Genomic DNA, 27078 nt, shown 5'->3' on the forward strand with positions numbered 1-27078 from the left:
GATATTATTGTCAGATCTGACTGGATTAGCTGTATGCAGAGGTGCCGAGCGTCTATTGGACCTTCAGCTGTGTGATACTCCGTTTGTTTAATGCCTGATGAAGCGGGATTGTGCCCGTGAAACACGTTGCAGTTGTTTCGTGGAGTATGTGAATAAATTGTCTTTATCTCAAGTGACAGCATTGTGTCTATTTTGAGTGGTCGGTCCACCACCGCCACTCGAATATTTTAAACTTTTTAGCATATTTTATCCTTTTGGCGCCTCTGTACATTCACTTGTCTATTAGCTGTATGCTTGTTCCTGGTGTGATTCATACACTACTGGAGCCAAATAGATCTGCAAGGCAACTGGTATTATTTAGCAGGAAATAAAAATGGCAGCCTCCATATACCTCTCACTTCAGTCACTTCCATTTCCACTAAGTGCAAATTCGCAATGTGAATTAAAAATGTAACCGCTGATGTCAGTGGAGTCATTTCCATTGAATGCAAATTTTTTTCACGGGGTAGGATGCTGAAAAAATATGGATGGCATGCTGTAGCTTTCTGCACCACGATTCTGTTTCTCATGTAATGATTGTTAGACACATACGAAAATTTGCATTAAAACACGAAAATTCGCATATGGAAAAACATATGCAAAATAATATATCCTAGTGGAAATTGGCCCTTAGGGCCGGTTCACACTTGCTTAAAACATACCCATTTGAGACGTTTTTTGTAAGCTCAGCTTAAACGCAGGAAGTGGATCCTAGGATAAAAAAAACGCTTCCACCTGTTAAAAAAATATCTGCTTGCTGTGGAACGGTAGACAGAATGCAGAATTCCCAACTTGCCACATTTTCCCAGGCCGGACAGGAAAATGTATCCAATAAAAGCCTATGAGAGCAGACGCTGTTGGTTTTCTCAAAGCTAGTCGCTGCATCTGTGTCGCCTGCTTAGATCGCCGCCATGATGTGATACTCACGTGTCCCGCCGCCCATTGCCGCCGCCCGGTCCCTCCTACACAGCCCGGTGGCCAGTATTAGCATGGGGATCTCCATTGGGCTGCAAAAGACCAATGGGAATTCCTAGCAACAGGTAGAATTCTCATTGGTTCATGTTGGACCAATGAAAATTCTCCTTGTTGCTAGGGAGAATTGGCCTGATGCAGCCTATGGAGAGCCCCAGGCTTCTGCTGTCCGCCAGGCTAAATAGATGGACCAAACAGTGGCGGTGTGACAGGTGAGCAGTGATGCGTACAGGCTGACGTGGATGGATAAAAATTGTTGCAAGTGGATGCAAAACAGACGTAATGCATCCGCCTTGCAGATGCGCTTACCATTTCCGTTTTGCATCTGCTCTAGTGTTAACTGGCCATTAAAGAGAACCCGAGGTGGGTTTTACATATCCAATTAGCACACAGAGGCTGGTTCTGCATATAATGCCCAGCCTCTGTTGCTATATTATCTCCCCCAAGCCCCCCCCCCCTGCGCTCTGCTGTGCTCCCCAAAGTAAATCGCCATGCTAGTGACACACCGCTTGTCGCCAGCAGGCTGTTTACATATACACTGTCACTCTCCGCCGCTCCCCCGCCTCCTCTATGTCGCCGCTCCCTGCCTGCGTCCCTTCCCTCCCCGCTGATTGGAGGGAAGGGATGTGGGCGGGGAGCGGTGACAGAGGAGGCGGGGGAGCAGCGAGAGTGACAAGTGTACGTGTAAACAGCCTGCTGGCAACACGCTGTGTGTCACTAGCATGGTGATTTACTTTGGGGGCACAGCAGAGCACGGGGGGGCCTGGGGGGAAATAATATAGCAACAGAGGGCTGGGCGTTATATGCAAACCAGCCTTTGTGTGCTAATTGGATTTGTAATACCCACCTCGGGTTCTCTTTAAGCTCTCCCTTCCTACCCCATCCTTCCCAGCCCATCTCTACCAGACAGTAAATTTTGCTTTGCAAAGAGCTCAACCTGAGTGTCCATAAAGGGGCCCATACACCTAATAATTTTCCCGCCGATATACAGCATATTTGATCACTGTGATCGAATCTGCTATGAAATCGTTACGCAAACGCTGACAGAACGATCGATTTCCGAAATCAATCGTTCCCGCTGATTCCCGTCGATCCGTCCGTGCGGAAGATTTCCCTCGATTGCGGTGGTCGGGAGTGCGTCGATAGCGGCATTCGAATGCCCGATGACCGGCGCTAGCGGCAATACATTACCTGCTCCGGCCAGCGCGACTCCCCCTCTGTCCCCGCAGCTTCTTCTCCGCGCTGGGTTCCGGACCGGCTGCTGCTTCTACTGTTTAAACTTACCCGGCAGGGAGTTCAATGAAGCAACAGCCGGTCCGGAACCCAGCGCGGAGAAGAAGCTGCGGGGACAGAGGGGGAGTCGCGCTGGTCGGAGCAGGTAATATATGCGGGCGGGTGGGGGCAGTGGCAGCACCACCACCACCACCACAGATTGTGAACGGTTTCAGGCTGAAATCGATTCACAATCTGTTTGCAGTAAAGGCAGCCATACGATCCCTCTCTGATCAGATTCGATCAGAGAGGGATCTATCTGTTGGTCGAATCTGATGGCAAATCGACCAGTGTATGGCTACCTTAAGGGTAACTGGACAGATTTTGCACACAGCTTTAGAACTCTCAAGAAATAAACAAACACAAGAAACTGTTTGTTAAACTTTTTTATATATATAAAAACAACTGTAAATAGCACCACCTTGTGGTCATGCTTTGACATTAATGTGCAGAAAACTACATCAAGTTATCAGCAAAGATCCCAAAAATTCACTAAAGATGCAAATTCCGGTTTGAAAGGAAGTTGCAGAGACAGAGCCGAAACTTTGCAGAGGTTAATCGGATTAGATAACTGCCGGCCATTTAACCAGGAGCTGGTTAATCGGTGAACTAATCCAGAGCCGGAACATTCACAAAGGCAAACCTAGGCAGTTACCTAGGGCCAGGAGAAAGTCTAGGGGCCCTGTGGATGCTAGCCCCAACCAAATCTAATAAAAGCCAGGTGATCATCAGCGGTGGGCGAAACCTGCTATCTTGTTCAGTGGCATAACTTCAAATCATGGGCCCCCCAGTGTTCACACCCCTTCCCTTGCTTGCCTACCCCTGGTGAGCCTCACAGCCTGGAGGCCCATCTCACAAGGGTCATAAAACAAGTGCGGCCATCATAATCTTCACATCTATAACAAGTGTAGCCACAAAAACACCTGATCTGAAGGACGGACCTCTTTATCAGTGGGAGTGAAATGGTAGTTGGGGCCCCTTACAGCTGTGGGCCCCCCCTGCATTGGTATCATGGGAGGACCGGGCCTGTCCCCATTTCATATTTCATCAATCCTTTTCTGAACTGATCAGTAGTTCAAGTATGCAAAGTTCCATACAGCTCCTGCAAATTTCAGTTCCCGTCAAACCAAAATTAGCATTTGCATCTGTACATTTCTTCTGGACATCACTGCAGGTTATATATACAAGAGCCAGTAGTCTGGCTGTAGACAGTCCATGCATCTGTGTTATTGTTCGTTATTCCTATAATGCTCCTCAACAGCACTAGAGTTGAAGAAGACAACCGTTACGGTGATGTCATCTCTGTACATCCGGGACAGGTCCTCCGGTAGGCTGAGCATGGCTGTCAGTTTCTCTTGCTCGATTTCGCCATCGTCGTTACTGCCAATGGCGTGTCGGATTAAGTGCGTGGCAACGTTGTGGTCCTGTAGGCTGCTTCTCCTCGAGCGTCTTTGGAGCAGCAAGTTGTGCATGTGACCCAGACTGCGCTTCTGGACAGTAATTTGGGGCTCCTGGAGACTGATTTCAGACAGATGCTCCGCCACGAGCCGTACCACTTCCTGATTGTCCAGCATGTCCCAGAGTCCATCAGAAGCCATGACCAAGAACTTGTCCTGTGGCCTCAATTTATGGTATGTGACCTCTGGTGTCGCCGTTAAGTATGGTGGGGTGTGATAATTTGCTGGGTAATACTGGTAGATGTTTAAAGGTTCAGCCCTGCATGCCTTTTGTAGAACGCTTTTCTGGAGCTCTTCACTCCACTTAAACCTGACGTCCCCAAATGCCCTGAATGGCATCAGTAGTCCTAAGAGCCTGTCATCGGACACAACAGTTTCCAGTTCAGATGGTGGGTGCTCTGCCTGGATCCTCAGTAGTTCAGATGTATTCAAAGCATTGTGATCGGCAGTTAGCGCCATGGATGACCAGGTACCGCTTTTGTCCTGAACTCCTAGGATAGCTCGGCAGTCCCCGGCATTGGCTACGTGCAAGTGGATGCCATCTACATGTGAGACACAGGCTGTGGCCCCAGAGAATGCAATTTGTAATGTGAGGTTCTGGACAAAGTCGTTCTCTGTGGGGGCCTGAGCTGCCAATGAGATGTCAGAGTCCAGTCTTCTAAAGGCATAGGACATGGCGTCTGCCACTCTCATACCTGATTCATTATCTAGATCAATCAACTCTTGCCAAAACACCCTCAAGTGGTCAACATAGAGAGATGCAATCTCGCGGTAGGTGTAGTCCTTTTTATGTTTGTACCACTGAAGAATTGGCATCATGGGCTTTAGGTTCTCCCGGGCAAACTCAATTTCTTCCAAAGTGGCCTGAGGCATCAGGGAGACAGCGATGTAATAGAACAGACGCTCGCTGACTGACTGCACACATTCTGACCCAGCGTGTCCATCAAAGACCCCAAACATGTGTCCTTTGGTCTGCAGACATGTGGCAACACTCCTACGATCCTCACAAGGGTTGTTGGAGGCCAATACGTTGCTTTCAAACTTTAAGACGGTGCCCTCAGCGTCCGTCATCTTGCAGGATTGTTCATTGGACCGCAGTATCTGGTTAATTTGGTCTGGCAACATTTGAAAGTGGACATCCTCTACAGAGTCCCGGTAGGAACTGTCAGTTGAGTAGGCCATCGGGTAGCACAAACACATCTGAGTGACCCCATTACCAGAATGTGCCTTCCTCCATCCCATGTGACTTCTTCTCAGCAGACATTGTGAATAGGTGCGAGAGAAACCTTGGACCAGGTTGACGTGATGTGTTGCCGTTCTCAAGATCCACCCAGGAAAGGCTCTTGACATTATAAATTGGATGACAGATAGTGATGGGTTTTCCAGGTGTTAGATCAACGGCAAAGTGGAAACTGCAGAAAAAAATAGAAAACATTTTAGTTTGTGATTATATGTTTCACAGAACAGAACTTGACTCTATTGCCCTAACACATTTTAGCCTGAGATATTTTGAAAAAGTGACATTTCATCTGATCTATAAGGACAAAAAAAGTAGGCAAGAAAACTTAGTCATTGGATGACCAAAATTTACTACCCTCACCTGAACCAGCTCAGAACATAGTCTGGCCTCTTTTCTTTGGACATCTGCCATTCGGGTGCAATTTAAATGCAGCTAATAACTGTCTCATATCGCGTCTGCGCACGTCTGTCCACTGCCTGTGCCGAGTGCTAACATGCTCCTGGGCGGTGGACAGGAGCAGCTCACAGTCTCTGAATGCAACGCCTCTCAGCTGCTTGTGGAAAAAGGGGCCTCAAGTTGAACAGAAGCTATGTGGCTGTAGTCCTGTGATTACTTTTATAATACAAGATATCGAATATTCCAGGGATGTTATTGGTGTACGTGCTCTATGTGACTGCAACAGTACCAACTCTACTCCAATAGACAAGACAAATAACATTTATATCGCGCTTTTCTCCTGGCAGACTCAAAGCGCCAGAGCTGCAGCCACTAGGGCGTGCTCTATAGGCAGTAGCAGTGTTATGGAAACTTGCCTAAGGTCTCCCACTGAATAGGGGCTGGCTTACTGAACAGGCAGAGCCGAGATTCGAACCCTGGTCTCCTGTGTCGGAGGCAGAGCCCTTAACCATTACACCATCCAGCCACTGGTTCATTAGTCAGCAATCTTTATCAATTTCTGGATCGAATCCATTGTTTTACAATTCTAGTTTATATTGTAACTAATCCCTACCGTAGTCATAGGCTAATGTCCTACCATAGTATTATTATGTATTTATATAGCACTGGCATCTTCTGCAGCACCTTACAGATTACATAGTCATGTCACTGACTGTCCTCAGAGGAGCTCACAATCAAATCCCTACCACAGTCATAGTTTAACATCCTACCATACTATTATGTATTTAGCTCTGACATTTTCTGCAGCACTTTACAGAGTACATAGTCATGTCACTGACTGTCCTCAGAGGAGCGCACAGTCTACTCCTGTCATAGTCTAATGCCCTACCATATTATTAATATGTACTTATGTAGCACTGACATAGTCTTCGGCTCTTTACAGAGTACATAGTCATGTCCCTGACCGTCCTCAGAGGAGGTCACAACATAATCCCTACCACAGTCATAGTTTACAGAGTACATAGTCTGCAAAGAGTTTGTATGTTCTCTCCGTGTCTGCGTGGGTTTCCTCCGGGCACTCCGGTTTCCTCCCACATTCCAAAAACATACGGATAAGTTAATTGGCTCCCCCTAAAAAAATTGGCCCTAGACTACAGTACTTACACTACATAATATAGACATATGGCAATGGTAGGGATTAGATTGTGAGCTCCTTTGAGGGACTGTTAGTGACAAGATATATATATATACACTGTACAGCGCTGCGTAATATGTCGGCGCTATATAAATACTAAATAATAATAATAATAATAATGTCACTGTCCTCAGAGGAGCTCACAATCTAATTCCTACCACAGTCATAGTTTAACATCCTACCATATTATGTATTTATCTCTGACATTTTCTGTAGCACTTTACAGAGTACATAGTCATGTCACTGACTGTCCTCAGAGGAGCTCACAATCTAATCCTACCATAGTCATAGTTTAATGTCCTACCATAATATTATTATGTATTTATATAGCACTGACAGCTTCTGCAGCACTTTAAAGAGCACATAGTCATGTCCCTATCATAATCTCCCTATCGTAGGCTAATTTGGGGGATCCAATTAACTTATTTTTGGGATGTGGCTAAAGGTGCATACACACGCACTACCGCCGGCAACGACTGGTCCGCCGGACCCTCCCGATGAGCGGAGCGTTCAGAAACAGCCTTATCAGTCCGCTGACAGCGCGTACACACGCACTGTTGTGGCCTGAATGTCCACCCAGCGAGAGGGTCTGACGGACCCGTCGTTGCCGGATGTAGTACGTGTGTACGCACCTTAAGGATGGTCAATTACATGCAAAAACATTTTTGAGTTGATGCAAATCTTGAAATTCTATGCAAGTATATGCAGTGTGAAAAGGGGTCTGTCAAATGGCTCAGCTGCTTCATTTGCTTGATCCTTTTTTCTAGTTGCCTAAAACTGCATAAGAGTTGCTTGAGCTTGGAATTATTTGGATCCGACTGACTATTTATATGTAGTACACTGCAGCAACACACACCACTCGGCACTCAGTGCTATTTCTTGAGGGGGGACAGAAAGGCAGCCTGCAAAAATCCGTTCAAAAAAGCACAATCTTCACCTCCACGCACTATATGGCAGCATACATGCAAAAGCAAAAGGATGTGCAACCGGTACAATGACTGGAAGAAAAGTGTACATGCACATAGTACATCAAAGTAAGCCGGGCAACTGTAACCTTAATCCGCTTTCTTGTTTATTGTGTCTTCATGCCAAACATGATACATGCATATATACAGTCTTGGTTGTATCAAACCTGGTGCAGGTATCAGCGCTGAGGTGTGCCAGGATATGGGTGACCAGGGTGAGGGGACTGCACAACGCCGTTTCGCGCCTGACTGGCGCTTGTTCACGTGCTCGTGTCCTGTGTTGCAGGACACGAGCACGTGAACAAGCGCCAGTCAGGCGCGAAACGGCGTTGTGCAGTCCCCTCACCCTGGTCACCCATACCCTGGCACACCTCAGCGCTGATACCTGCACCAGGTTTGATACAACCAAGACTGTATATATGCATGTATCATGTTTGGCATGAAGACACAATAAACAAGAAAGCGGATTAAGGTTACAGTTGCCCGGCTTACTTTGATGTACTATGACTATTTATATGGTTTGGAAAGTAAATCTTTTTCAAAGTTAAAGGGAACCTTAACTGAGAGGGATATGGATGTTTCCTTATAAACAATACCAGTTGCTTGGCACTCCTGCTGATCACATTGACCAAGGTAGTGGCTGAATCACAGACCTAGAAATGCATGCAGCTAATCCAGTCTTACTTCAGTCAGAGCACCTGATTTGCATGCTTGTTGAGGGGCTGTGGCTAAAAGTATTAGACACACAGGATCAGCAGGGGAGTCAGGCAACTGGTATTATTTTAAGAGGAAAAATACATATCCTTCTCAGTTTAGGTTCCCTTTAAGGTCTATTTTCAAGCTGCATAAATTTGCATACAAAATCTGCTTCGACTCATTCTCTAATGGGGACCACTATTAGCATGTTCCTTGTGTGAGAGCAGTTGTGAGTGTGACCAGCAGAGGGCAGTGAAAGAATGGAATATAGAAGTTCAGCGAGTTCATCTACCTTTCTTTTATAGAGTGCAGCCTGTGTGACCTCCATAGCATGGCCATACATTTCTTATCAGCAGATCAGTACACACAGCAGATAGCTTTCCACAGCTATATAATGTTCTTCTATCGGCAGTAAATTTCCATTTATGTAACATTCCACGTACAGAACGCTGCTGTTTCATTACATCTACGTCATTTAGGAGTGCAGTCTTGGCCGGATCTAGTAGTAGAGGCTAGCTGAATGCTAGTATTAGGTTACACAGTGTTAGGCCCAGTGCACACCAAAAACCTGGAGCAGATCTGTAAAACGCTAGAGGTTTTTGAAGCAGATTTCAGAGCGATTCTAGGCATGTTTAGAGAGGCTTTCTACACATGCCTAGCGTTTTTTGGAGCGTTTTTTTTTGTAGCAGATTACAAATATTGTTACAGTGAAGCTGTTACTGAACAGATTCTGTAACAAAAACGCCTGGAAAACCGCTTTGATTTAGCGTTGTTCAGAGCTTTTCTCCACTTTCCTATATTTTAACATTGAGGCAGAAACGCCTCAGAAATCTAAAAAATGCTGCAGCCGCCGAGTTTGCGTTTGTGGAAAAAACGAGCCGCTCTGGTGTGCACCATCCCATCCACTTTTATTAGCCAAGTGGTTTTCCCCCTGCAAGCGTTTTAAAAAACGATCCAGAACCGCTCTGGTGTGCACCAGCCTCAAAGAGTACTTAAAACGAACCTAAGATGGGGACAAAAAAAGATGTCAACAACCTGGTGCTTCCTCCAGCCCCCTTCACGCCGATCGCTCCCTCCCTGTCTCCCCGGGCCGCGCCGATCCCCGCTTTATGGCCAGGTACATCTCAGATGTCGCGCTTAGTTGTGCATGCACGGCTCAGTCATGGGAGTATGATGGGGGAGCGCACAAAGATTTGTCAATTTTACCACCTCCATGTGGGTTGAGCACTTGCCTACATAATCTGTTTATAGTATTCAAAATCTGATGACCCTCCTACTACATGGAGGTGGTATAATTGGCCAGTGATTGGGCATTCAAAATTGCATGTGTGTATGCACCCTAATACTTTTAGCCACAGACCCTGAACAAGCATGCAGATCAGCTGCTCTGACTGAAGTGTGACTGGATTAGCTGCATGCTTGTTCCAGGTGTGTGATTCAGACACTACTGGAGCCAAAGAGCAGCCCCGTTTCTAGCTGTGGGCAAGGTGGGTGTCCGCCCGGGGCACAGTGCTGGGAGGGAGTCCCGACTCCTCTCTCTCCCTCTCTTTGGACTCCCCCCTCCCATTGCAAAGTTTTGCCTGCATAGAAAAATGTCTTTAGGCCTCTTTCACATTAGACAACGCGTGCAGGAGCCAGTTCCTGCACGCGTTGAATACAGCTGCGGTGTGTCGTCGGGAATCTGCGGTGCGACGCTGAGTAGCAGCGGTAGTAATTAATTAACCCGACGGGAATACGTAGATTCCCGATGATAAAATGCCCGGGTGCATCGTACTGCAACACCTCGAAACACAGCGTCGGGTGTGAAAGGTAAAATGAAAGTCTATGGACTTTCATTTTACCTTGGTCAATGCAAAGTTTCGACTTTGCTTTGAAACGCTGAAAAAGGGCTCTAGTGTGAAAGAGCCCTTAGTAGCAAGGGGAATACAGAGGCAAAAGATCAACTGCACTTCCAAAGCCACAAAAAGAATCTCCTTCTAGGAGGAAGTAGGTGTTAAAAGGCTTGGCTCTTAAATGGTTAATATTAACTCAAGGACGCAGTTTATTTGACATTGTACGAACTTCAACCGAGCTTGGGAAAGTGACATGTTCTGTTGTCTCCCCTCCCCCACCCACACACTTGCACCCTAAAATATGCCATTTGATTGCTTAAAGGAGAAATGTAGTGAGAGGTATATGGAGGTTGCCATATTTATCTCCTTTTAAGCAATACCAGTTGCCTGGCTATTCAGCTAATCCTCTGCCTCTAATACTTTCAGTCATAGGCCCTGAACAAGCATGCAGCAGATCAGCTGTTTCTGACAAATTAGACAGATATGACAAGATTAGCTGCATGCTCGTTTCTGGTGTGATTCAGACACTTCTTCAGCCAAATAGACCAGCAGGGCTGCCAGGGAACTGGTATTGCTTAAAAGGAAATAAATATGGCAGCCTCCATATACCTCTCACTACAGTTCTCCTTTAAGCCTGGTACACACAAACAATTTTGATTGGTCAATCATTGGCCAATGTTACCACTTCCTCCTTGCAGTAGGGGAGAGCTTACCTACACAACCTTCCACAGTATTCAATCTCTATTGGTCCTCATGCTACATGGTGGAGGTAAAATTGACCAGTGATTGGCCAATCAAAATTGGATGTGTGTATGCACCCTTAAGCCTGGTACACAATTTCTATTTGGATTGGCTAATGATTGTCCAATTTTACCACCTCTGTGTAGTATGAGGTTCAACAGATATTGCATACTAAGAGCAGATTGTGCTGGTAAACCCTAATACTACATGGAGGTGGTACATTGTCAGCGATGCACCAATGAAAATTGAAGGTATGTACCAGGATTTAGCAGGCACTGTTGCCGACCACATCTCGGAGGGGGGATAGATGCTTCCGAAATGTGCACTTTATCCTTTCAGTGCTTCCTGATTTGTGCATGATTCTGTCACCCTGAATGCTGGATAACTGCTGGTACTAAACATGAAGAAAACGATAAGCAGTTATCGCTGGTAGTGATAGTTAGAATTGTTACGCCATCTCACCGTATGCCAGAGAAATAAGTGTTATTGTATATTTGTGAGGATATTAAAAAGCTCACCATACACAGTTGGATTATGGCTCCGTAGGCTAAGCCGATAAATCTCCACCTGATTGGAATTTGATAGGATGGGTGATCAGTTCCTACACAGATTTCAGCATATTTCTATTGAACATCAATCCTACTGTACCACTAAAGGGCCATTTAACAAACCAATTTGCTGAACGATCGACTGTCTGATCTGTCATTACAATTGATCAGAAACAATCGCTTAGCCCACCAGCATAGGGAAAAATGATAAGCAATAGCATCAGACTTGGTTCCTACATTTGGAACAATCAATAGAAAAAACGTTTGTCGAGGATCAGCATTATAACCGGTACCTTATTCAATCGATCGTACCGTCAGTCATTCAGGAGATTGTACTATTAATGGGCAGCTATACTGTTAAGGTGCCCATTTGCCATGCAATTTTTAGCAAACAATCATATTTTCAATAATATTCACACCTATGATCATATTTAATGCTGGAATCCACTTTTTTGAGCATTTAGGGATCGATTTCCCTAAACGCTCTGCCAATGTAAATGGATGTAACAAATTCTACTAGAGCGATTGCAGTTAGCGAAATCGCAATCACAGGACATGCAGCATTTTGGGAGTGTTTGCGCTCCAATGTAAAGTATTTAACTGTTGGCAAATCAGTCGTGAATTGCTACACATAGCGATTTGTGCATGATTTTAAATTACTGCTAACTGTAAAAAAAAATAATAATTTGAAATGACCAATCAGAATTAAAATCGCTCATCGCAAATCGCGTTCACAATCGCTGGCAAAAAGCTTTTGAAACTTTTTAAAATCGCTACCAAAATCGCCAGAAAACGCTCATGAAATCACTTACAGAATGTTAATACAAAACGCTAGCGATTGCGGCTTGTAGTGGATTCCAGACTTCACAGTTTTAAAACATCCAACTTGTGGTATTTCAATTAGTTACGATTATATATTATGTCTATTGGCAAGTGACAGCTATTTCCCCCTGATGGATCTGGCATTCTTGTCTAAATGTGTTGTTGTTTGCTATATTGCTTATGCAGTATTTATATGTTTGTGGTGCTGAGATATTTGTTATGTTGCGTATGATATTGTTGCTTGCTTTTGTTTATTGGGAGTCTCTTGGTTTTGTTATATAGGTTGTGTTTTTGTTTAATATATTTCTCATACAGTATTTATATTCTTGTGGTGTTGAGATATTTGTTATATTGTTGCATATGATATTGTTGCTTGGTTTTGTTTGTTATGCATCTCTTGGTTTTGTTATATCAGTTGTTGTTTGCGATGCTGCCTTTGTTTCTGTTTGTGATATTTGTGTGTTTATTTTCCGGCAATACTTCTTCATGTGATATTTGTGTTAGTAATGTGATGTTTGTGGCAATCCAGACTTCTAAAGAAATCTATCCACAGAGCCGGTGTTGTGTAATCAGGGGGTAAAAGGAGAAGTTTGTTAAAACAAAACAAAAAAACCAAGGTCAGCAATCTTTGGATCTGCTGAGATGTGGCGGGAACCTCTGGAATATTTGTGAGGGATTAGTGAGTCTATTATGAAGCTAGTTCATGCTTTCACTGGGGGGAGGGGCGGATGTCCAGCAGTTCAGGAATTTTGGTAGCCAAGGGAAAAAAAAATATGAACACAGAGGATATTAAAGGCTGAACTTTACAACTTTAGAATGAGTTATTACAAAGCTCCCAACTGTCCCTCTTTCAGAGGGACAGTCCCTCTCTAAGAACCCAATCCATCTGTCCCTCTTTCTTCCTCATTTGTCCCTCTTTCAGGACTGAAGTACAGATCTATGTAAATATATGTATTTTTCTACTGAAAACGTTTCTTTAACACAGGGGCACCTCTCTAGCCATCTTGTCACTCTAGGAAAGAAAACTTGTGGTACCCCCCCAATGAAAATAACCGTAAAGCGGCAGCGTTTCACCAGGAAATAACCGTAATGCGGCAATGTTTCACCAGAAAATAATTGTAATAAGGCAGCGTTTCACCAGAAATTACACTTATTGCGGCAGCGTTTCAACAGAAAATACATGTAAGAAAGAAAATACATGTCAGGAAGAAGGCACACAGGGGGACATATGGAGATACAGGGGGACAGAAGGAGGCACGAGTGTCAGTAGAACTCACAAAGGAGGACAGAAGGAGGCACAGGGAGACAGAATGAGGCACAATGGGGGACAAAAGGAGGCACAATGGGGGGCAGAATGAGACACGAAGGTGGACAGAAGAAGGGACAGGAGGACAGAAGGAGGTACACAAAGGGGCAGTGGGAGGTACAGGGGGACAGAAGAAGGCAGGAGGGCCAGAAGGAGGCACAGGGGGACTGAAGGAGGCGCACAGGGGGACAGAAGAAGGCACAATGGGGGACAGGAAAAAGCACAAAGGGGGCAGAAGGAAGCACAGGGAGACAATAGGGGGACAGAAGTATGCACAAAGGGGACAGAAGACGGCAGAGGGGGGGGTGTAAGGAGGCAGAAGGAAGCAGAGGGGGACAGAAAGAGCCACAGGGAGACAGAAGAAGGCACAGAAGGAGGCACAGGGGGACAGAGGAAGACACGTGGGACTGAAGGAGGAACAGGGTGCAGAGTTAGCACAGGGGACAAATAAAGGCAAAGGGGACAGAAGGAGGCAAAAAGGGGCACAGAAGGAAGCAGAGGGAGCACAGGGGGACTGAAGGAGGCACATGGAGACAGAAGAAGGCACAAAGGGAGACAGAAGGACAAACAGGGGGTCAGACATGGCACAAGGGACTGAAGGAGGCACAAGGGGACAGAAGAAGGCACAAGGGGACAGAAGGGGGCACAAGGGGACAGAAGGAGGCACAAAGGGGGAAAGAAGGATGCACAAGGCACAGAGGTGCCAGCTGCCTGCAACTTACGCTAAGTAGATGCAGCAGAAGCAAGTAATAGAACACCAATGGGACAAGGCTTAATTTGGGGGCGGGACTTAATCCAGCAACATGGCGCCCCCCAGGACCAGTGGCAATCCAGGCAATGGCCTGTACTGCCTATGCCTGGAGGAGCCCCTGGTTTAACCCCCTTGGCGGTATGAAAAATACCGCCAGGGGGCAGCGCAGCAGTTTTTTTTTAATTATTTTTTTTTTAAATCATGTAGCGAGCCGAGGGCTCGCTACATGATAGCCGCTGCTCAGCGGCATCCCCCCAGCCCCGCCGATCGCCTCCGGCGATAGGCGATCAGGAAATCCCGTTCAAAGAACGGGATTTCCTGGAGGGCTTCCCCCGTCGCCATGGCGACGGGGCAGAATGACGTCACCGACGTCAGCGACGTCGGGACGTCATTGGGAGACCCGATCCACCCCTCGGCGCTGCCTGGCACTGATTGGCCAGGCAGCGCTCGGGGTCTGGGGGGGGGGGGGCGCGCGCCGCACCGGATAGCGGCGATCGGGCGCGCGGCGGCGGCGATCGGGGTGCTGGCGCAGCTAGCAAAGTGCTAGCTGCGTCCAGCAAAAAAAAAATTAAGTAAATCGGCCCAGCAGGGCCTGAGCGGCACCCTCCGGCGGCTTACCCCGTGTCACACACGGGGTTACCGCTAAGGAGGTTAACTGACTTAACTTTTTTCCCATCAATAAAATTGATATATTTCTTATTTTCAAATGTTAAAATGAAGGAAAACAACTGATGTTAAAGAGGACCAGTGTGCTTTATTTGATTAAACTACATCTTTTGCTTCTGAATTCTTTGTGATATGCATGGTGAGGGGTGTGGTGGGGGCGTGGTGATGAGACAGGGGTGTCTCTTAAAGTGTCCCTCTTTTTATCTCAAAAAGTTGGGAGGTATGAGTTATAAGCTTAGGATCCACTAGAGTGCTTTCAGCAGAGATTTGGAATCGCAGACGATCGCTAAGCCAATGAAAGAGGATTTAGATGAGCCCACTGGAGCCATAGCATTTTGGCCAGGTTGCATTCAGGGCCAGGACCTACTAGGACAATCTGCGGTGATTCCAAAAAATGCTTTACCAATGCCTTGAAATGGTGAGGAACCCACAAGTGGAATTGCGATTAGGGTTAATTGCAATCGCAGGACATGCAGCATTTTTGTGTGCTCAATGCTGTGTATTGAACTGCTGCAAAATTGCTTTTTAGGGCCCATTCACACTAGGATGATTAGCGGGCGTTTCTTGATAATCACCAAGGTGCTATCCCTTTCTAAAAGTGGTAGTGCTATTCTACCCTATGGCAGTGTTCTCACTGCCGCTATTGGCACAGATCGCGGGCGTTTTGCAATTAGCACCAATCGCAAATGCGTTACCTGCAGCAATTTTGGAGTGATTCAGGAGCGATCGCGGTACAGTGCTTATAAAACGCTGACTGTGATCACTCTGAAATCGCGGAAGTGTCCAGTGATTTCTTTACTGCGCTAATCGCAGTAAAATCACTCGAGCAAACGATTTTCCCGTTCTCGAGGGCAGGCAGACAGGCAGGCAGGCAGTGGAGGTGGTGTTACTAGGCCGATTCCGGATAGTTTTCATGCCTATGCGGTGTATGGGTAAGCAACAGATCTCCCTCTGATCAAACTTAATCAGAGAGAGATCTGTCTCTAAGGGCACGTTTTCACTATTGCTGTGCGGAATCGCCTGGATTCCACCGCTGATGAAATCGCATGCGGATGCGATTCTGCATGCGTTTTTTGCCGCGAATTCGCATGCGAATTCGCATAGGTGAGGGTATATGCGATTTTAACCATATCACTGCCTGTGTGAATTTACATTGGTGCCTATGCGAATTCGCATGTGAATTCGCGGCAAAAAACGCATGGGGAAAACGCATGCGATTTCCCTATTAAATACATTGCATGCGATTCGCATGCATTCCACTCGCAGGCGAATTCTGCTGCTCTTTTGTGCGTTTTTTCACCGCTACAGTGGAAACAGGCCCATCCACTTGCATTACATGTGCGAATTCGCATGCGTTGGACGCATGCGGATTCGCGATAGTGGAAACGAGCCCTTGGTCTACCCATAGATTGCTGGCTATATGGACGCAGGTTTTTATGCCGTGAAAGAAGAATTATTCTTGATCTGTATGCCGGAACTCGCCATGCGGCACTGTGATAGGCCGACGGCTGTCTCACAGCGATCCTCAACACGTTGCTATATTTACACTGTCACTTCCGTGTGGGGTCACATGACGCTTTTCTGGCGGTGAAAGGAAATTCCTGGGCTCCGTGTCATGTTTAACCCCTTGGCAGCCAAGCACATCACTAAAGGGATTCTGTCATAAGGCAAACTGAGTGACTAGGCACCGATAGAAGCAGCGCTGCTGCAGTGCTGTACAGCCTCATATGACAGAGAGGGTAAACCTATGAACTGGAAATAGAGTGCACCACAGTCACTGAAATGCTGTCCCTCCCCCTCCCCTCTCCACAGGGCAGTACATGCTGACTAACGTGTCGTTGGCTGGCTGTACATGGTTAACTGCTCTTCACACAAAAACAGTGGCGTAGCAGTGGTTGCAGAGGTCTCAATGGCACTGGGACCCTTGTGTCAGCGGGGGGCCCTGTAAAGCCCTCCCTCAACCGCAGTATTAGCTCTTTATTGGTCCTGTGCTTGCAATGATCACTTCTATAGATGCTTCGAATGGTAGAAAAATCATTAACAAGCTGCTCCCCATCCCCTTCTTGCACCTCTGAAACTGTGTTGTCCTTGGCAGGTTTTGGTGCGCCGTATCAATTATGTGTCCCCATGCCTGTTACTTTGTCCCCGTGCCTGTTACTTTGTCCCCGTGCCTGTTACTTTGTCCCCGTGCCTGTTACTTTGTCCCCGTGCCTGTTACTGCGTCCCCGTGCCTGTTACTGCGTCCCCGTGCCTGTTACTGCGTCCCCGTGCCTGTTACTGCGTCCCCGTGCCTGTTACTGCGTCCCCGTGCCTGTTACTGCGTCCCCGTGCCTGTTACTGCGTCCCCGTGCCTGTTACTGCGTCCCCGTGCCTGCTACTGCGTCCCCGTGCCTGCTACTGCGTCCCCGTGCCTGCTACTGCGTCCCCGTGCCTGCTACTGCGTCCCCGTGCCTGCTACTGCGTCCCCGTGCCTGCTACTGCGTCCCCGTGCCTGCTACTGCGTCCCCGTGCCTGCTACTGCGTCCCCGTGCCTGCTAGTGCGTCCCCGTGCCTGCTAGTGCGTCCCCGTGCCTGCTAGTGCGTCCCCGTGCCTGCTAGTGCGTCCCCGTGCCTGCTAGTGCGTCCTTGTGCCTGCTAGTGCGTCCCCGTGCCTGCTAGTGCGTCCCCGTGCCTGCTAGTGCGTCCCCGTGCCTGCTAGTGCGTCCCCGTGCCTGCTAGTGCGTCCCCGTGCCTGCTAGTGCGTCCCCGTGCCTGCTAGTGCGTCCCCGTGCCTGTTAGTGTGCCTGTTAGTGCGTCCCCGTGCCTGTTAGTGCGTCCCCGTGCCTGTTAGTGCGACCCCGTGCCTGTTAGTGCGACCCCGTGCCTGTTAGTGCGTCCCCGTGCCTGTTAGTGCGCCCCCGTGCCTGTTAGTGCGCCCCCGTGCCTGTTAGTGCGTCCCCGTGCCTGTTAGTGCGCCCCCGTGCCTGTTAGTGCGTCCCCGTGCCTGTTAGTGTGCCTGTTAGTGCGTCCCCGTGCCTGTTAGTGCGTCCCCGTGCCTGTTAGTGTGCCTGTTAGTGCGTCCCCGTGCCTGTTAGTGCGTCCCCGTGCCTGTTAGTGCGTCCCAATGCCTGTGTCCCTGTGCCTGTTACTGCGTCCCCATGCCTGTTACTATGTAAACTCACAATGTAATAATCCTAGAATAGCAGGACAGTTTCTATGGATAGGCAGTGGAGGTTATAAATAGATGCACTTCAGGCATATGGCAATGTGGTCAGGTGATGAGAACTCACATTTCCTATCTTGGAAATGTCTGTAAACCCCATCCAGTAATATTCCACATACATCCCATCTGATCTATGCATGTGACTAATAGCATGCCAGACATTCCTGAGACCAGCCGTTCTGCTCATACGGCCCTCATCCATATGCAGACGCATGCCGCACACACACGATCCATTCACCTCCAAACCTACACAGATTTACACAAACACAATTAGAAAAGTGGCAAAAACGGTTAGCACTCTCACCTTGCAGCATTAAGGTCCTGGGTGCAATCCTGGGCCAGGACTCTGTCTACATGGAGTTTGTATCTTCCCTAGGAAACCCCAGTTTCCTTAAAAAAAAGTTTCCTCAAGGTGCATACGCACGCAGGAGTGCTGTCACCTGCACAGGGACAGTTCAGGGTCAGGTTTTGTACAAACTCACCTACTGTACTGTTGCTACAGAACAGGGAGGAGGGACGTCGCGTGACTTGACTGACTCGGTCAAGAACTATCTATCATCTGTACAAGGCATTAGACTATGGTAAGGTGGCCATATACTGGTTGATTTGCCATCAGATCGACCAACAGATAGATCCCTCTCTGATCGAATCTAATCAGAGAGGGATCGTGTGGCTGCCTTTACTGCAAACAGATTGTGATTCACCATTTGTGAAGCTGCCGCCATCCCACCTGCATACATTACCTGATCCGGCCGGCGCAAGTCCCCCGGTCTCCGCTGTCTTCTCCGCTCTCGGCTCCAGCTTCACTTCCTGTCCGGGGAAGTTTAAACAGTAGAGGGCGCTCTACTGTTTACACTTCCTGTCGGGACAGGAAGAAGTGAAGCCAGCATAGCCCAGCGGAGAAGGAGCAGTGGTGACAGCGGGGACACGTGCCGGCGGAACAGGTAATGTATTGCCGCTGTATTGTGTCGGTCATCGGACATTCGAACGCAGCTATCGACGCACTCCTGACCCGCCGGCGATTGAGCAAAATCTTCCGCACGGACAGAATAGACGGGAACGATCGATTTCGGACGGAAATCGATCGTTCGGTCAACGTTTGCGCGATGATTTCACATCAGATTCGAACACAGTGATCGAATCTGCTGTATATCGGCGGTAAAATCGTTAGGTGTATGGGCCCCTTTAGATTGTCTGCTCCTCTGAAGATAGTCAGTGACATGACTATGTACTCTGTAAAGTGCTGCACAAGATGTCACTGCTATATAAATACATGGTGGTGTAGTGGTTAGCGGTCTTGCCTTGCAGCGCTGGGGTCCCCGGTTCGAATTCCAGCCAGGTCAACATCTGCAAGGAGTTTGTATGTTCTCCCCATGTCTGTGTGGGTTTCCTCCGGGTACTCCAGTTTCCTCCCACATCCCAAAAACATACAGATGAGTTAATTGGCTTCCCCCTAAATTGGCCCTAGAATAAAATCTACATGCACTGCACAATGCATACATAGACATATGACTGTGGTAGGGACTAGATTGTGAGCTCCTTTGAGGGACAGTTAGTGGCAAGAATATATATACTCTGTACAGCGCTGCGGAAGATGTCAACGCTGTATAAATACTAAATAATTATAATAATAATAATATGAGATAAGACTAGGACTATGGTACTATTAGATTGTGAGCTCCTCTGAGGACAGTCAGTGACATGATTGTGTACTCTGTAAAGTGCTGCAGAAGATGTCAGTGCTATATAAATACATAATAATAATATGGGAGGACATTAGAGTATAACCACACTACAGTGTTCTCCCCAGAAATTATTTCCAGCCGGGTGGCATGAAAAAGTAGCCGGGTGGGGCAAGATAAGAGAATGCAGGGCCGGTGCTTCTCTGCGAAACTCTGCTCACAGCACAGAAGGAGGTGAGCTGATAACAGCCGTCTGCTCACCAAAACGAAGAGCCTGGGGAGGACACTGACACTCTTAACTACTGTGAGTTCTTCTGAGGACAGTCAGTGACATGACTTTGTACTCTGTAAAGTGCTGATGCTCAGTATCTGTCAAGCAGGATGACCGATAGTGATAATTTCAGATGACAGTTTTCATTTTATTGATTTATATAGCGCCACCACCTTCTGTGGGGCTGTACATCTCAGCGTGAAACACACATGGGTAGGTACACAAATACAGAGATTGCTACATCATACAGACTTGGTGACAATGTGAATATGACAGTGACTAATACATTGTGACGAACAAAATGTACAGCAAGTTACAAGAAACAAAAGGGAGAGAGCCCTGCCCTTGCAAGCTCACAATCTTATAAATAACTGAAATATGTTCCTGTTTTATCTGATGACAGGAAATGGAAGGTAATACGGGTTCTGATTGGCCCTGGGGATCACAGCTGGGAGACGATAACAGCCACAATCTAGTCTATCCGCGGTCCTCACGTCTCCTCTCGGGGTCATGTGACCCTCACAAACCCATCATAAGATATACACAGATGGCAGGACCTGAAAATCACTCATACAGACACTTCTCCACTTATGTAAGCCGGACACTCCCAGGGTAACCTCAGATCACCCCACCGGGGCACAGAAATATCAGCAGCACATGCACACTCGTTTGTTATTATTAATATTTGATCCATTTCAATCATTATTAACTGATTAATACTTGAGTGATAGGGCAAGACATCTAAATAAAGTGGGTAGACAGTATATATATTATTTTGTAATATTGATCTCTGATTTCTTCTTTTCCCTCCTCTGATCACCGCAGGGTTCGCTCAGAGGCGTGACTGACCCTTTATATATAGCAGAAGTATGCTGGGGGACAGAATACACCCCGATGATCTAACGGGCTGCAAAACCTCATACATTCTTCAATCTGCTCATGTCTTAAGGGGCACTTTCCTGCTAGTAATAATTAATAATTATAATGGACTTACCGGCAAAGCGAACAATATGGAGTCTAGCAGGCGTTGTGCTTCTGCTCTGGTGATACTCTGACTATGAGCGGGCGAGCTCTGACTCAGGACAGGATTGGAGAGAAGAGACAAGCCCTTCATTTCTGACTCCTCCCCCTCCTCCCTGGCCAGCCTCTCCTTCCTCCCATCAGTCACAATGGTGAAAGCATGCCACACTCTCTGCATTCAGCCTGTGTCGCCTGCAGCCATTGTGCTGCCTCCTCTGTAGTTCAGACACACTGTGACCTGTATAAAGCTGCGCCTCTCTGCTTCACGTTTCTCGCAGTGCTGCACGGTTTGGGGTAAACATCAATGTGAGGTCCCTTAAGGTTCCCAGGCATTCTCGATTTTCACATTCGATCGACCTTTGGATCATTTTATCGAGTCGGAGGATAATGAAGTGCGTTCCATTATACTCGGCTAACACACTTTGGCAGATATCTGCCAGAAACGACAACATTTCTCAATTGAGCAGGACGGAAAATATCAGTCAATCGTAAAGGAAATCGGCCAATGTTCACATGATTTCAAATGACAGTTTCGATCTGGTTGGATTTGATGGGCAAGTGTCTTTTTCAACCAAACTAACAATGTTACAGAATTGATTTTAGGTTTCAGCACATGCATAAACACCGGTACAAAAAAAAACGAGCTACATGTTCAATCGATCAATGAAGGATCTCGCTTGCAGTGTGTGAGCCACTAGTTTATTGACTACTGATCGACTACACTGTTTTTGAACACCAAACAGTGGCAATCGCTGGATGGAAAATCAAGTAGTGTAGGGGCACCTATACATTACCCCGCCGTACTGACAGCAATCTTGTGACCTCTACAGACCGCGACCTGTGGGTACCTTAACCCTCTGGGCGATACAATTATATCGCCCAGGAGGTGGCGCAGCACTATTTTTTTAAATTTTTTGTTTTTTAAATCATGTAGCGAGCCCAGGGCGAGCGGCGGCGGATCGGCGGCGATCGGAAGTTACACGCAGCTAGCAAAGTGCTAGCTGCGTGTAACAAAAAAAAAATTATGCAAATCGGCCCACCAGGGCCTGAGAAATCCTCCTGCGCGATATACCCCGAGCTCAGCTCGGGATTATCGCTCAGGAGGTTAAGCAGTTTGGCCGATTGCCCAGTTTAACCCTATGAAGGCAGCAGCCCGAGTGCTGGCAATTCGAGAGAAGGAAAAAAACAGTATCCTGGCCATTCTGTAAAACAATCACATCCATGCAAAATCCAAATGACAGATCATTATTACAAAGTTAGAAACAACCATGGGCTACATAATGGGAATACACCAATATACAAGATACATAATTAGTGACAAAATACAGAATTGGTACAAAGTACAGAATTGGTAATGACAGTGACAAAAGTAACATGAAGAAAATGTATAACAAATTCCAAAACACAAAAGAGCCCTGTCCTTGTGAGCTTATAATATAAGGAATAGGGTGGAAACAAGAGGTGGGGTAGTATACAGTAAACATACCTAGAGGCAGCGAGTTTTAGGAGATCTACTAGGAGTGCAACTTGGCGTTAGGACAAAGGGGAAGTGGCCTAACGTAGAGTGTATGCTTGTCACAAAAAGTGGGTTTTGAGGGGACGTTTAAAGATGTCAAAGGTTGTAGAGTGACGGACGTGTTGTGGAAGGGCATTCCAAAGGAGGGGTGAGGCAGATGAGAAGTCTTGTATACGTGAATGCAAGGAGGTGATTCTAGAGGAGGGCAAAAGGTCACGTGCAGATCTGAGATTGAGATTGGGTTGGTATCTGGAAACTAGTGAGGAGATGTACAGGGGGGAGAGATTGTGGAGAGCTTTGTAGGTTAGGGTTAAGAGTTTGAACTGGATAGATTATAGCTGGCCATACACTATGCAATCTGATTGTGCAACCTCCAAACTGAACAATATATCCAAGTTACAGCCAATTTATGGGTTCTTATAATACACACATGCTGGCTGATTCTTTGCCGTTGTGGCCATTAAGGACCGTCCTGGCCAAAGGGCTGGGTATCCGGCAGCTAGTGCCCGAAAAGAGCCCCGTCTTAGACTAATGCAATTATCGTTAATATCGGCGAAAAAAAGGTGCCCCATAAATATTGTTAACAACATTAGAACATTAAAGTTTTTTAAGTATGTTATCATTTTAGAAGCTTGAAATGTTATAGTTTTTGTCATATTATTTCGTTTGTATGTACAGATTTTACGTTATGAAAGATATTATCGTTTCTATGTGTAAAAGGGTGTTTCTGCAGGGGGAGTGGCTTGAGTTAGGCAACCCCAGGGGATGGGGGTGGTTAGGATTAGGCACCACCCAGGGGACGGTTAGGGTTACACAACATTGGGGGGTTAGTTAGGGCTAGGCACCACCAGGGGAGTGATTAGGGTTAGGCACCACCCTGGTTGGTGGTTAGGGTTAGGCAACATCCGGGAGTGGTTAGGGTTAGGGAACATCGGGGGGTTGGTTAGGGTTAGGCACCACCAGGGGGGGGGGTTAGGCACCACCAGGGGGGTTAGGGTTAGGCACCACCAGGGGGGTTAGGGTTAGGCACCACCAGGGGGGTGGTTAGGGTTAGGGAACATCGGGGGGTTGGTTAGGGTTAGGCACCACCAGGGGGGTTAGGGTAAGGCACCACAGGGGGGGTGGTGAGGGTAAGGCACCACTGGGGGGGGGGGGGGGGGGTAGGGTTAGGCACTACCAGGGGGAGGGTTCTGTGTGAGAGTAGGGTTGGGTTAAGCTGTATTACGTAATGATTTTTAACCTTAATATATTTTCGTTATCAGTTCCCGATTGTTTTAAAACGGTATTTATCGTTAACCAATTTCGTTAAAAATTGTTTATCGTTATTGAAATTTCGTTATCCAACGGCGCCAATTCGTTATCCAGCTGTGCCCTTTTTTCCTGGCACCCTTTTTTCCTGGCACCCTTTTTTCCTGGCACCCTTTTTTCATGCACCCGGATTTAGTGTCAGGAGCCTAGCAATAGCTGTATGAGTTTCCTCCGTCCTTCTGGCTGACCCTAGTCTGGCCAGAGTTGTGCACTGCTAGTTTCCCCTGTGAATATCACCTCTTATCTATACAACTTTCCCTGCCTCTTATCTGCTATGCCTGTGCTGTGCTGGGAATACACCATGGGCTTGATTCACTAACCGGCACTAAGTAGTTTGTGCCCACACATCAGTCTTAGTACCGCTCACTGCGTGCGCAGCGTGGGTGCACCTATATTAGTGTGCGGTGCGTCAATAACGTCGCACCCGCTGCCCCTTGATAACGGTGCATCGGGTGCCCCAGAAACGGCACCGTTATCGTCGCACCTGCTACGTTTAAGGGGCAGCGGGTGCGACGTTATCGTCGCACCGCGCACTAATATAGGTGCACCCACGCTGCGCGTGCAGTGAGAGGATCGATCGGCCAGTAAATCTGCTGAAAAAACTAATTGTGTTGTGTATTCCCAGGAATAAGTCCTTTATGGTCACAGAAACCAGAAAAAAACATACGTAGAGAGAACTAACAGTTCACTCCTACACAGTACTGTTGTCCGGCAGGGATCGGGATTCCATTCTTTTGGACCCAATTCTGTACATCTTTAGGGGATGTTGGCCCGACAACTGTACACACACTAGATACCGCATGTGCTAGATGCTCTCCAGACAGTCTTTAGGTGCATACACACTTCAATTTTGATTGAATTATCCCTGAGCAATTTTACCATCTCCATGTAATATGAGGGCCAACAGATATTGAATACTGTGAACAGATTGTGTAGGTAAACTCTCACGCTACCTGGCTCATTATAACCACGCCCACATTCTGGTGCATGGTCATAGCGCACCGCAGGTGTCCTCTACCCTGATACCGAGGGATGCCCCTCAGCACGGTGGCATAGTGGTTAGCGCTCTCACCTTGCAGCGCTGGGTCCCCGATTCGGATCCCAGCCAGGTCAACATCTGCAAGGAGTTTGTATGTTCTCCACGTGTCTGTGTGGGTTTCCTCCGGTTTCCTCCCACATCCCAAAAACATAGATAAGTTAATTGGCTTCCTCCTAAAAATTGGCCTTAAAACTATGATACTTGCACTACATGATACAGACATATGACTATGGTAGGGACAAGATTGGGAGCCCCTCTGTGGGACAGTTAGTGACAAGACAATATTCTCTGTACAGCGCTGCATAATATGTCGGCGCTATATATAAATACTTAAAGAGAAACTCTGACCAAGAATTGAACTTTATCCCAGTCAGTAGCTGAGACACCCTTTTACATGAGAAATCTATTCCTTTTCACAAACGGATCATCAGGGGGCGCTGTATGGATGAGATTGTGGGGAAACCCCTCCCACAAAAAACTCTGAGGACCATGGTACTCCTGGCAGTTTCCTGTCTGTGAACCTTGTTGCATTGTGGGAAATAGCAGTTTACAGCTGTTTACAACTGCCAAAGCAGCAAACAGCAGCTACATCACCTGCCAGCAGTAAAAATGTCACCATGTGATAAATGTCAGAATAAAAATCAGGGATTTAAAATATTTTACAATGGGCAAACACTGACTAAATCATTTATACAGAATTATTGTAAAAATGAAGCCATTTTTCTATTACATGATTTTCATTGGAGTTCCTCTTTAAATAAAGAAATAAAATAAATCTTCCTGGGTCCCAGCAACACCCCTGCAAGGCACTACCCCACCATGGGACCCAGCACCTGCATTGCACCCTCACTAAAAAATTCCCAGAGCCGCCCCTGGTCACATGTTTTTACTTTATTATAAGCTTATTGAATGCATGAACTGACATTCTCAGTCACTTTGTATATTATTACTTTGAAACAAAAGATGTATTAAAGCAAACCTGTGGGATTATTAGGGCAAAAATGCAGATTCTCCAGAGGTTTTGGGTTTTCCCAGTGCTGGAACAGTGAGGTGGAGGGGGATGACTGATACCTCCCAACATTGTTCTCCTACTTGCCCCACCAACCAGAAGCTGCTCTATCTTGCACCCTGCGTAGTTGCCCCTAACCCCCCCTCCGCTCAGATACCCTACCAGATGCCTACCCCTAACTGCCCCCTCCTCCTCACAGTTACCCTACCTGATGCGTAACCCTTACTGCCTCCCCTCCTCCGCACAGATACCCTACCTGATGCCTACCCCTAACTGTCCCCCTCCTCCGCACAGATGCCCTACCTGATGCCTACCCCTAACTGCCCCCCTCCTCCGCACAGATACCCTACCTGATGCCTAACCCTAACTGCCTCCGCACAGATACCCTACCTTATGCCTAACCCTAACTGCCCCTTCCTCCTCACAGATACCCTACCAGATGCCTAACCCTAACTGCCCCCTCCTCCTCACAGATACCCTACCTGATGCCTAGCCCTAACTGCCTCCGCACAGATACCCTACCTGATGCCTAACCCTAACTGCCCCCCTCCTCCGCACAGATACCCTACCTGATGCCTAACCCTAACTGCCCCCCTCCTCCGCACAGATACCCTACCTGATGCCTAACCATAACTGCCCCCCCTCCTCCACACAGATACCCTACCAGATGCCTAACCCTAACTGCCCCCTCCCTCTCACAGATACCCTACCTGATGCCTAACCCTAACTGCCCCCCCTCCTCCTCACAGATACCCTACCTGATGCCTAACCCTGACTGCTCCCCCTCCTCCGCACAGATACCCTACCTGATGCCTAACCCTAACTGCCCCCCCTTCTCCGCACAGATACCCTACCTGATGCCTAACCCTAACTGCCCCCTCCTCCTCACAGATACCCTACCTGATGCCTAACCCTGACTGCCCCCCCTCCTCCGCACAGATACCCTACCTGATGCCTAACCCTAACTGCCCCCCCCCCCTCCTCCTCACAGATACCCTACCTGATGCCTAACCCTGACTGCTCCCCCTCCTCCGCACAGATACCCTACCTGATGCCTAACCCTAACTGCCCCCCCTTCTCCGCACAGATACCCTACCTGATGCCTAACCCTAACTGCCCCCTCCTCCTCACAG

General features: G+C 47.4%; 1 protein-coding gene across 1 annotated transcript; it reads right to left on the bottom strand.

Moving 5' to 3' along the window:
- Positions 1–2654: 2654 nt before the first annotated feature.
- PDP2 (pyruvate dehydrogenase phosphatase catalytic subunit 2) lies at positions 2655–21131 on the bottom strand. Its single transcript, XM_068261418.1, has 2 exons — positions 21048–21131; positions 2655–5152 (listed from the first exon to the last, which is right to left on the bottom strand). The coding sequence occupies exon 2, from the start codon at positions 5088–5090 to the stop codon at positions 3510–3512; it is 1581 nt and encodes a 526-aa protein (XP_068117519.1). The 5' UTR covers positions 5091–5152; positions 21048–21131; the 3' UTR covers positions 2655–3509.
- Between the last annotated feature and the right edge of the window lie 5947 nt (positions 21132–27078).

This window comes from Hyperolius riggenbachi, chromosome 11, assembly GCF_040937935.1.
Source record: "Hyperolius riggenbachi isolate aHypRig1 chromosome 11, aHypRig1.pri, whole genome shotgun sequence".
NCBI lineage: Eukaryota > Metazoa > Chordata > Amphibia > Anura > Hyperoliidae > Hyperolius > Hyperolius riggenbachi.